Raw genomic sequence first — 13,107 nt, 5'->3', positions numbered from 1 at the left:
AATCCTGAATATGTTTTTTTGCAAAAAGAAAAGCTCATCTTAAAATTTATATGAAGTTGTAAGGTATACCCTGAATAGCCAAAATCTTGAAAAAGAACAAAGTTGAAGGATTCACTATTCCCAATTTCAAAACTTACTCTAAAACTACAGAAATCAAAACAGATTAGTACTAGCATAAGGATACACATATAGTTCAAAGTAATATAATTAAGTTTCTAGAAATAAACCCACACACATATGATAAATTGATTTTCAACAAGGGTGCTAAGACCACTCAATAAGGAAAGAATAGTCTCTTCAGCAAATGGTACTAACACAACTGGATAGCCACATGCAAAAAAAAAAAAAAAAAAAAAAAAAAAACATGGACCCCTATCTCACACCACATACACAAATTAAGTCAAAATGAACCAAAGGCCTAAATGTAATAGCTAAAACTATAAAATTCTTAGAATAAAACATAGGGGTCAATCTTGATAACCTTGGATTTGTCGATGGATTATCAAATATGACAATAAAAGGACAAACAATAAAAGAAAAAAGAATAATTGGACTTCATCAAAACTTAAAGCTTCTATGCATCAAAGGACACTAGCAAGACAGTGAAAAGATAACCTACAGAATGGGAGAAAATATTTAGGAATCATATATCTGATATCTGATAATCTAGTAACCAGAACATATAAAGAATTCTTACAACTCAACAACAAAAAGACAAACAATCCAATTTTAATATGGGAAAAGGACTTGAATAGACATTTCTCTAATAAAAATATACAAATTGCCAAGAGGTACATGAAAAGATGCTCAACATCAGAGAAATGCAAATCAAACCTGCTTCATATCCATTAGGGTGGCTATAATTAAAAACAAAATAAAACAAACAAACAAACAAAAAACAGAAAATAAGTGTTACAAGGAAGAGAAATTTTAGAATCCTCATATACTGCTAATGGGGCTGTAAAATGATAAAGCCACTGTGGAAAAGTTAGGTGTCTCCTCAGAAAGTTAAACATAAAATTACCATAGATGCAGTAACTCTACTTCTAGGTATATACCCAAAAGAAATGAAAACAGGGATTCAAACAAACACTTGTACATAAATGTTCATGGCAGTGTTATTAACAATAGCCAAGAGGTGGAAACAATGCAAAATGGCCCATCAACTAATGAATAAATAAACAAAATGTAGCATATCTATTCAATGGAACATTATGCAGTCACAAAAAATAAAATACTGATACATGCTACAATATGGATGAAATGTGAAAACATTATGTTAAGTGAAAGAAGCCAGACACAAACAGTCACATTTTATATTATTTCATTTATATGAAATATCCAGAATAGGTACATCAATAGAGACAGACAGCAGGCATAAAAGTGAGGTGCTTAGATATTTTAGTTGTTTGGCTAACTTGGTATTAACAAGAATGGACTTTACTCCCTTCTACATGAGTGTGACGCCCAGAGGTGTAAACCTCCCTGGCAACACAGGATATGTCTCCGGATATAAGCCAGGTCAGGCCCTGAAATCATGGGAGTGAAAAAGCCTTCTTGACCAAAAGAGGGAAGAACATTTTAACAAAATAAAGTTTCAGTGGTTAAGAGATTTCAAATAGAGCCAAGAGGTCATTTTAGAAGTTATTCTTGTGCAGTATATAGATACCCCTTTTCAGCTTTTGGTGTATTGGAGTAACTACAGGGAAATACCTGAAACTATTGAACCGTAATCCAACAGCCTTGATTCTTGAAGATGATTAGATAACTACATAGCTTTTAAGCTATGACCATGTGATTGTGAAAACCTGGTGACTGATACACTCCCTTTATCCAATGTATGAACAGATAATTAAGGGAAAAAAGACAAAAATAAATAAATAATAGGAGGGTATGGGAGTATGGGACATTACGAGTGTTCTTTTTACTTTTATTTTTATTTTTTTGGAGTAATGAAAATGTTCAAAAATCTATTATGGTGATAAATGCACAGCTATCTGATAATACTATGAACCAATGATGTACACTTTGGATGATTATACGGTATATGAATAGATAATATATCTTAATAAAATTGCATTAGAAAAAAAAAAAGAAGAATGGGCTTTAGAGCCAGATAACCTTGGTTCAGATCTTAGTTTTGTAACTTCCAGTTAAATGACCTTAAGTAAGGGCTTTTCCTCTCTGTGTTTCAGTTTCTTATCCATAAAACCAAATTAATAAGAGTACTCACTCACAGGATTCCAAGAATTAAATTTGAAACACTTAGAATGGTGCCTAGCATACAGTAAGAACCCAGTAAATATTACCTACTATTATTTTTATACCAATCAAAGAAACAAATGGTTTCACAAAGAGAAACAATTCTAAGATGGTGTTTTCAAAAAAGATGTAAATTCAGATATTTACTTTTAATAAGCCCTATCTATAAGCAGGTAATATAAGGGCTTAAAGTAAAGATCCAGCAATTAGTTCTAGTTTCTATATAAAAAGTACTGAACATAGATAGAGCCAAATGTTGTGATGCTCATGAGGTTGGTTAGCACCTTTCAGCAGCAGACATGTAATAAACAGAGCAGCTATCAAACTATTTCAAAAAAGAAGCAGCAATTAATAAAGCAACAACAAAAACACAAGTCAGATGGAACTGAAATTTTCTGTAGTACATAATCTTAAACAATTTATCTGTAAAGTTCATTTGAACAATTGAAACACAGGGCGCACAGAATAAGAAAGAGGTCTTTAATCCTATACAAATTATTGTAATGCCTGGATACATCCTAGAGTATATTAAGTAGATACTCAAAAAGTATTGGCAAAGTCCCCCGAGGGAAGGGAGAAAAATATGGAACTAATAAACCCTACCATTAGGGAATCCCCTAATACTGGGTCAAAATTTAGGGATGCCCAAATCAATAGGCCATGCCCTCGATCAGGGGGCTACCTATAGGCAGCCTAAGAGTTACTTCTGGAGGATCTCTTTTGTTGCTCAGATGTGGCCTCAGTCTCTTTAAGCCCAACTCTGCAAGTGAAATCATTGCCCTCCCCCCTATGTGGGACATGATATCCAGGGGTGAAAGTCTCCCTGGAAACGTATGGGAGGACTCCCAGGGATGAATTCAGACCTAGTACCGTGGAATCAACAATTACATCCTGACCAAATAGGGGAAAAGAAGTGCAATTAATAAAGTATCAGTGGCAGAGAGAGTTCAAATAGAGTCAAGAGGCTACTCTGGAGGTTGCTTGTATGCAAGCTTCAGGTAGATCTTGCTACTTCTTATAACCTGCCAACCCCCAACCACGACCATTCCAATCAACCCTAAAGAACACCTAGGGCAATATTGCTCTAAGATTCCACAAGGGTTCCATGCACTAGAGTAACTTTCCAGAAACCTACAACCTTCAGATGGGTCCCTGGTCCAGATAAGTCATGAAACCTAGCCCAGCCTCTCTAGAACACCAGATAGTTCCATCTCCCTACCCTACATTAGTGACAGACCCTTCTAACATCAAAACTTTAGAATTGCCATAGCCTAAGCACCCCTAAAGAGAGGGAAGGAAAGATCAAAGGTGATGGTAGAGTTATACAGAGAAGACAGTACTTAAATAAATATGAATGCTGAATCATTAAATAAATATCTTTTAGTCTCCAGTATTTTAGAGCAGCTAGAAGTAAAAACCTAAAATTGTGAAACTGTAACCCATGTTAAAGTCTGAAATATGTTCTACAACTAATTGTGGTGCTGTGCTTTGAAATTTATAGCTTTTTTGTACATATGTTATTCTTTACAAAAAAAAAAAGAAAAAAAAGTCGATTGTGATGATAAATATTTAAGCCCTCTAGCCTCCTATATTCTAGACCAGCTAGAAGGAAAAATATGAGAGGATCATACGGTAGCCCATGACAAACTCTGGGATCTGTCCTGTAACTACTTGTGGAAGAGTACTTTGAAAACTATTGCTTTTATTTCTTTGCTTTGCATATATGTTATACAATAAAAAAAGTTTAAAAAAAAAAAGGACAAGTCAGAACTGAATAACGTTAAATGAGAAGTAGGAACTGACATATCACTAAAATTCTAAAAACACTTCAGAGAATCTGAAACTTCTCATTAAACACTACAAAAATACTTCAGTGAAATAAATTGGCAGCTAAAAAGCAGCATAGTGTAGCTGTCAAATTTAATTAGCTGCATAAGTGGTACTGGTGACCACGTGACCAAGAAAGAAAATAAGCCAAATTCTCTTCTACATGTTGTAGAAACAAATCTAGTTTAAACTTTGCAGAGAAGAGGAATAACCACATCACCCCTCACTAACAACCCCCCATAAACATATATATTCCTCTGAGGATAATCCAGCAAAGCAGTTATTTAAAGAAATGGAATTGAATAAATACAACTTCTCACCCTCTTCTGGTTCATCCTCTTGGGGTGACATTGGACCCCCTCCACTAGTAGGAGTGATTGCTTCCTCCTTCTCAGACTCTCGCTGTAGACTCACAACCTCATATATTGAATCTCCAGCACTGGTATGGCTTTTTCCTTCAGACTGAAAAAGATATAAAATATGTTTCAGTATTAAAAATTTGAAATAAATACTGAAAGACAATATTTCAGTGGTTCATTATTAAAAGCTTAAGTGTTTTATCTGCAGCATGTTTCAGGTTTAAAAAAGAACTCCTAAAGGACAATGTTCTTCAGAAGACATTCTAAATATATGGTCCATCTAGTTTTATTTTAACCAATACAGTGAAATCTACTAACCATTTTAGGAGAATTTGATTTCTTTTTATGAGAAAAACCTGGGTACAACAGGCTCTAGGACAAACAGGTAAGCAAGTGATGCTAGATTCTTTAGAACTTTTACTGAGGTAAAGAGATAAATAACAGCCTATGCCTATCAACTAATCCATGAAAGGAGATGGTTTTTGAAAAGTTTTTATGCAGAGCATGAGAACCAAAATATCCGTCTAGATTTTTAAGAGGGGCCTATATCTGCATGCTGGCATGGCTTCCATATTCTTGGGGTAAAGTTTCAAAGTAGGCATCCTGGATTTTCCCAAGGTGCTCCACTCTTACCTGAAATAGTGCCAATTCAAGTCCTAAGTGGGATCATATTCCTCACTGACTAGACTGAGAGGTGTAGCCCAGAGCATCAAGCCTTTGGGAAGCAGCACAGGCCTTTACAAACTCCTTCCTCTCCAGAAGAACTTTCATTCTGCTGGGTTTTAGATTAAGGAAGCTGCTGAGGGGATGAGACTGTGCTGCCGTGTTTTGATGGAGATGGAGTGGCTGACACCAGCTCTTAGCTTTTGGTTTCTGGGTCCTGGCCTAGACAGGATTCCTGTTGGCCCACAACTAAGAACTGTCAAACCATCTTAGACCACTCACTGTCCTTGCTGCCTCTACCAATCAGAAACTCTTCCCGAGAACAGAGAGTGCCAAAACCTTTGAGAGAAACCTTTGTTACCTGTTCAGTTATTAAATAACAGCACTTGTGGGTGAAGTCCTCTCCTCTCAGACAGGACTAATAGAACTTACTGTTTATATTAGGCAGTGAGTAATGTGAGGGTTAACCCATTTTTAAATTTACTTTGAGGTCTTTAACTCTTTGCCATGCTTTAAAAGTGCTGAAGCCTTCTAAAATTGGGTACTGAAAGCCAGTGAATTTTAATAGTGATTTTACACAGGGTGTGACTTTATAAAATAATGAAACATAAGAAATGTAATTTTGTTAAATTTTCCCACATGAATGTATATGTGCATCAGCACAAGAACTCCACAGTTCTTCTGGTCCTCACAGGTTTGGGGATGTATAGCTGGTCTTTGGCCATAAGGTATAAGAGGGTCATTCTTGTCAACACTAAAGTAAGTCTCCATCATTCCATGCTGGTACAAGACCAGGAGGGTCTTTTTGTTCTTGGCAGCCAACATGCTGAAAGCAAGCAGGCCAGCAATATTAATAACAGCCATACCCCATATGTCTATCACTGTTGGCCTGTCTCAGACCACCAGTTCCCCTAAACCTATCGCTCTCTGTGAGGCCTATGTGGTAGCTACAGCCACAATGACAAAAGCAAGAAGGTCAGGGAAGCAAGCTGCTGTAGACATGTGGACATGACACGCGAACATCCGTGAGGAGCCGCTCAGCACTGCGCCAGAAGTACTCCAGAACTGTAGGCTGACCTTCCATTTGCTTTCTGTCTTTAAGAAAAGAGTTTTCTACTTTACTTTTCATAATCACATCTGTAGCTACTGAGTGCCACTTCATCCAAGCCAAACAGATCAAAACAGAATAGAAAATGGACTGGCTCCCAGCAGAAAGCAGGTGGCTGTGAGTCCACAGTGCCCTGCCCAAACCATGGCCAGTCTCAGCCACAGTCAACAGACCTACTCCTTCCGTGTTGTCTGTTCATGATTTAACTAGGTATCTTACATAGAAATAATTTTAGGCGTGTGAGAATGAGTAGGAGAGGGAATGAATGGAAGAGATTTAAGCCAGGAGAATTGTTTCTTCATTCAATTCGCTTAATTCATGTTTAATACTAGAGTACAAATTTGTTACCATTTCAGATCTGTACTTTAGACAAAAATATGATCACTTGAAATGCTGTATTTAAAGGAATTTTGGCATTCTATCATTAAATTATTTAACTCAAAAAAAAAAAAAGCAAGACAAAACTTTAAAACCCCCTTTAAATAGAATGATATAGGCAGGTTAAAGGTAAAATGAGGGAAAAAGATGTACCATGAAAACACTAGTCAAAAGAAAGCTGAAAAGACTGTATTAAAATAAGACAAAGCAGACTTCCAAGAAAGGAAAACCAACAAGGATAAAGAACCCTACCCAATATTAAAAGGACCTATTAAACATCCCCTCAAGGGGAATTCCTGATATTCTCTTAAACACTAGGGACTCTCAATTTAATAAACCAAGTCCTTGATCTTGAGGCTTACCCTTATGAAACTTATTTCTGAAATGGTGAAGCTAAGTCTACCTATAATTATGCCTAAGAATCACCCCCAGAGGACCTCTTTTTGCTCAGATGTGGTCTCTCTCTCTAAGCCAACTCTACAAACAAACTCATTATGCTATACCCCACCACCAGCAGCTGGGGCATGACTCCCAGGGGATGAGCCTGGCTGGCCCTGGCATCATGGGATTGACAACACCTTCTTGACCAAAAGGGGGGGAAGAAATGAAATGAAATGAAATAAAGTTTCAGTGTCTGAGCAATTTCAAACAGAGTTGAGAAGCCATTCTGGAGGTTACCTTATACAAGCTTCAGCCAGATATTGAAAATTGTCACAGTGTACCAAGCCCCAATCAGTAGTATTCTTGAAAATCCTAAAGAATACAATAAATTCTAACACTCTATAAAAGATGTAGTTAATAAGTTTATTTTTTCAAAATCTTAAGACCTCCAAATTGTTATGCCAGATAGGCCATGAAATCCACAAGTACCAGTCTCTCCAATAACATCAACCAGTCTCATTCCTGTACCCCACAAGGTCAACACCCTTTTCCAGCTTGAACTTAAAATGGTCATTGTCCAGAAATCCTTGAAGATTGAGAGAATGATCAAATGTGAGGGAGGAGGTTAACTGGGAATTAGGATTTAACAAATGATTACGACTACTGACTCATTATAAAGATATTTTATTTCAGTTTCTAATGTCTTAGAGTAGCCAGAAGGAAATACCTGCAATTGTTGAACTGTAATCCAGTAGCCTTATCTTTGATAATGACTACATAACTATATACCTTAATTGTATGACCATGTGACTACAAAAACCCTGTGACTGATACCCCCTTTATCCAGTGTAAGAGTAGATGATTAATAAAGACATGCAGGGCGGGCCGCGGTGGCTCAGCGGGCAAAGTGCTTGCCTGCTATGCCGGAGGACCTCGGTTCGATTCCCGGCCCCAGCCCATGTAACAAAAACGGAGAAACAGAATACAATAAAACAAGAAAATGTTTAAAAATGTTTCCCTTTCTTCCTTCCTTCCTTCCTTCTATCCTTCCTTCCTTCTCTCTGTCTTTCCTTAAAAAAAAAAAAAAAAAAAAAAAAAAAAAAAAAAAAAATAAAGACATGCATGAAAAAAATCATAACTCAAATAATAGAATCAGATATCCTCACTAAGCTGCATTTTATTACATGATAAAAATAGGTTTGCATTCAATTTCTACTTCTCTGTACATAGCTGAAAGGTAAAAAAAGCCAATCCTAAACAGAAATGCTAAGTTGGAACAAAAAAAATTGCCTTCCACAGCCTTTTTATTTTCCCACAACCTTAACAGTACCCCACAGCCTTGTTATTTTTCATCTTTCTGCAATTAGAACAAGAAAATAAGTTATTCTTGTTAATTTACTGATGAATTATACTTTGATTTAAGTAGGTTTAGATCAACATATACCCTTTAAAAGGGAATTTTCTTTTCAAACTTCTTAATTCTAATAGTGGATAGAAAGGCTTTGTCTCAAACTTAAAGATGTCAAGGAACCAAAAGCAAAGAAGAAATTTGGAAAAAAGGGTACAAAAAACACTCAAAAATTTTAACATCGAACCTACTCTTAGCATAGAGCCCAAAGCAAGCCTTTAGGAAGGCTGCAGTAGGAGATGGATGGTAGGAAGCAGCAGCTACTTCTACCTCCAGCATGGCTCATGATCTCCCGGAGGAGAATGAAAAGTTGGCTCATTTTTCTCTGTTAAAGGTAGGGGTCAGAGCAGCTTCTGAGAACTGTTATGTCATGGGACTGTTATAATGTCCTATCAGGACCTGGAACCTACCCTATTCTTACAGTCTCTTCCCTCCAAACTATCCTTGTCCCAAACAAAAGACAGAGAAGATGGAATTTGGGAAACATCTGTCAAGAGAGACTTCCTCTGCATCAACTCTTCACCTACAGGTTCATTTTGGGTATCTTTGGCATTATGACTCTTCCTCTCAATTCATTCTCATTTTCCTTCCCCCTTACTTCTTAAGACTTCTCCCTTTCCTGGATCCAACGTCTATTCTTAGTCAAAGAATCAGAGGCAAAGAAACTACTTAGAGCAGACCCAGGACCTAATAAGGGCTATGGAAGTGTAAGTTCTTACCATTTTTGAGCTGTTAGATGATTCAACACCTTGGGGCATACATTCTAGCTAACCTGTGGCACAACAAAGAAGCAAAAATGGCTTCCACATCCTGTTCTAGTACTACTTCATAAATTTTCCTAAACAAATAAATTCAATGATAATAATATTAAGGATAGTCAACATTTAATCCCAACAACAACTCAAGCTCATCCATATCTTAGGGCTTCTGTATTAACTGGAGTTATTTCCCCAGATCTTCATATGGTGAACTGCTGCTTGTCATTCAGACCTCAGGCATTTAAGTGTCACTTTCTCAGAGAGGATTTCTTTGACTACCCCATCTAGAGTATCCACCCAGCCTTCACATCACTCTCTCACAACTAATTTCCTACTTTGTCATTTGTTTGCTTGGTTGTGTATCTTTCTTCTCCTACTAGAATACAAACTCCATGGAAGCAGGGGCCTCCTCTGTGGCATTCACCATTCTATCCCCCATTGTCTAAAATAGTTATTTGAATGGATAGGCACTTTATAAATATTTCCTGAATGAATAAGTAATCAAACAATTCTATGCAGAGGGTACTATTGCCTCTACTTGACAAATGAAGAAGTCGAGGTTCACAGACATCACTACCAAATGGCACACAATAGGGAACTAGCCTCATGCCTAACATCAAAATCAAATATTTAGAGTGGGCAATGGTGGCTCAGTGGCAGAGTTCTCGCCTACCATGCCAGAGACCCAGGTTCGATTCCTGGTGCCTGCCCATGCCAAAAAAAAAAAAAAACACAACAATAAATAATTAATACTCTGGCTTACCTACTCATGGAACTTTTTAGTTTATGAAGTTCTAATAGCCATTTTCCTATATGCTAACATATATTGTGTGCTCCTATCTTCTGTGCTCACAGAAAATGAGTCATAATTATTCAAAGAGACTTCTTTTAGCCACCACCTTATGTCATTCTACTGCTGTCTACAAGTGGCTGTGGTTTGTCCTTTCTCTAAATATCACAACATTCTTACTTGGTCTTCTCACTTGGTATTCATCATATACTTCCTTGTATTATTTATATATATTTCCTCATTAGTATGCAGTGACACAGTGATCCTTTGGGGGTAACGTTTATATTTTAACCATTTTATCCTCACTGTGGTCACTACCACAGATATCAGAAATTAGCCTGTACTATTTGTACTAAATGGACTGTAACAGTTAAGGAACTATTTATGCTCAAATTCATTTATGCAGCTCACCAATTCAAATGTTACTATGTCAGGGAATTTTAGATAGAAAAAATTTCAGTGACACTATTAACTCATATTCTTATTTTATAATAAGAATTATATTCTTATTCTTATTAAAGATAAGAATCTGTAATTCTTACTCTTTTATAATAAGAATATGAATTAGAGGGCGGGCCACAGTGGCTCAGCAGGTAAGAGTGCTTGCCTGCCATGCCCAAGGACCCGGGTTCGATTCCCGGTGCCTGCCCATGTTAAAAAAAAAAAGAATATGAATTAGAGAAGCAAAGTGACTCCTAGTAGAATTTTTTTTAATGATATATTGAAAACTAGTTTTATCTGATATATGTACTTCATATACAAATTTAAAGCACTTATTCCATATTAAAAATTCAAACTATGGGATAATCGCTACACATATACACGGAACTAGGTGATTCTTTTTAATCAGATGCCAAATCCATTGTCTTTCACCCAAATCAATAGGCCATACTCTCGATCCTGAGGTTTACACTTGCAAAGCTTATGAAGGTAGCAGAGAACCTTAGCCTACCTATAGGCATGCCTAAAAGTTACTTCTGGAGGACCTCTTTTGTTGTTCAGATATGGCCTGTCTCTCTAAGCCCCAACATCATAAGTGAAATCACTGCCCTCCCCCCTATGTGGGTCATGATATCCAGGGGTGAAAGTCTCCCTGGCAATGTTGGAGATGACTCCTAGGGATGAATTCAGACCTGGCACTGTGGGATCAACAATTACATCATGCCCAAATGGGGGTAAAGAAGTGTAATTAATAAAGTATCATCAGCAGAGAGAGTTCAAATAGAGTCGAGAGGCTACTCTGGAGGTTGCTCTTATGCAAGCTTCAGGTAGACCTTGCTACCTCTCATAACCTGCCAATCCCCAACCACGACCATTCTAGCCACCCCTAAAGAACACCTAGGGCAATATTGCTCTAAGATTCCACAAGGGTTCCATGTACTAGGGCAACTTTCCAGAAACCTACAATCTTCAGATGGGTCCCTGGCCAGATAAGTCCTGAAACCTAGCCCAGCCTCTCCAGAGCATCAGATAGTACCATCTCCCTATCCCATATTAGTGACAGACCCTTCCAATATAAAAAATTTAGAACTGCCATGGCCCAAACAACCCCAGTGAGAAGTATGGCAAGATCAAAGGTAATGGTGGAATTATACATAGAAGATAGGACTTAACAAATGAATATGAATGCTGAATCATTAAATTGATCTCTTTTAGTCTCCAGTATTTTAAAGCAGCTAAAAACCTAAAATTGTGAAATTGTAACCCAAGTCAAAGTCTGAAATATGTTCTACAACTAATTGTGGTGCTGTGCTTTGAAATTTACAGCTTTCTTGTATATATGTTATTTTTCATGAAAAAAGAAGGAAAAAAAGTTGATTGTGATGATAAAAAAATATTGAAGCCCTCTAGCCTCCTATATTCTGAAGCAGCTAGAAGAAAAAATATGAGAGGATCATAGGATAGCCCATGACAAACTCTGGGATCTGTCCTGTAACCACTTGTTGAAGAGTGCTTTGAAAACTACTGTTTATTTATTTCATTGCTTTGTATATATGGTATACTATACAATTAGAAAATTAAAAAAAAAACCAATGTCTTTTCAAGCTAGATACTCCAATAACTAAACACAACTCAATTTTTAATATTAAGAGTTGAGAAAACTCCAAATAAGCAGCAATATTTTCAGAAAATAAACTCAAGAAATGTTCAACCTGAAAATAATACTGACCTAACCACAAAATGTTCCAGATTTCCTAAACTAACTGGATATAAATAATGTTTCCTAAGATTATCTTTAAAATAACTATTATATAAACATTTCTTCCTTTATAGCACTGTTTTTATTCTATAATTCTCTCACATTGTTCTTTGGAGTTTATCAGATATATCCAAACCAAGCAAGAATTTAGCCCCTATGCTTTCAATGCTGCTGACTCAGGCGGCCCCTTCCAACTAACTTGAGCCCTGTGTTTTTCAGTAACTTCATCCAATCACCCAAATCTGCTTCTTTTTTTCCTGACTTTACCTAGCCTCATAAATGCTTAACTAGGAAATAAAAGATAACTGAGTTCACAGAAGTATTGCATTTTTGAACTCTCACCTCCATATGCTTCCACTCCTTTATGCCTAAAATAACTTAGCTGTCATGAATTTTTACTACATTTTGGCATCAGCACAAAGGAGAAAACATTTTTAAAAAGGACAACACAGTTACGACTGTTACACAACATTATTATGAAAGAAAGCAGTTACCTCTGTTCATAGGAACGTGTTTCATTTCAAAATATCGAACAAGTAATATTTTAAGAGTAATACCATCATTGTAAATTTTAACACAAGAATATTCTCTGGATTTATAGTAGATTGAGTTATGTATCCCAGAAAAAAAAACATGTTCTTAATCTTAACCCTATTCATGTAGGTCTGAACCCATTGTAAATACGACCTTTTGAGATGTTAATTCTAGTGAAGGTGTGGCCAAATGAATTAGGATGGATCTCAGTCCTATTACTAGAGGTCTTATAAAGAGAAAGCCACGAGGAGGAGCCAGAAGTAGGAAGTCAGTGGGAACCCAGAAGAGAAAGGACAGGACATTAACTATCTGATGGGAAATCCAAGGAACCCTAGGACTACCGGCCAGTCAGAAGGCTACTAACCCCAGGACGAAGCAAGATTCCAGTCTCTAAAACCATGAGACAATAAATTACTGTTGTTAAGCCAACCCATTTGGT

At 36.7% G+C, this 13,107-nt stretch overlaps 1 protein-coding gene across 7 annotated transcripts in view; it reads right to left on the bottom strand.

Annotated features, from left to right (window-relative positions):
• The window catches only part of RABGAP1L (RAB GTPase activating protein 1 like), a 734,005-nt gene that overhangs the window by 559,097 nt on the left and 161,801 nt on the right, over positions 1–13,107 (bottom strand). For all 7 annotated transcript variants that reach the window (XM_077157041.1, XM_077157040.1, XM_077157043.1 and 4 more), the window contains one exon: positions 4,410–4,551. In XM_077157041.1, the coding sequence (XP_077013156.1) occupies positions 4,410–4,551 (142 nt within the window). The remainder of the gene's footprint in view (positions 1–4,409; positions 4,552–13,107) is intronic.

The sequence above is a fragment of the Tamandua tetradactyla genome, chromosome 4, assembly GCF_023851605.1.
Source record: "Tamandua tetradactyla isolate mTamTet1 chromosome 4, mTamTet1.pri, whole genome shotgun sequence".
Lineage (NCBI taxonomy): Eukaryota > Metazoa > Chordata > Mammalia > Pilosa > Myrmecophagidae > Tamandua > Tamandua tetradactyla.
Note: the sequence above shows the minus strand (reverse complement) of the source record. Positions and strands in the feature narration are given on the sequence as shown.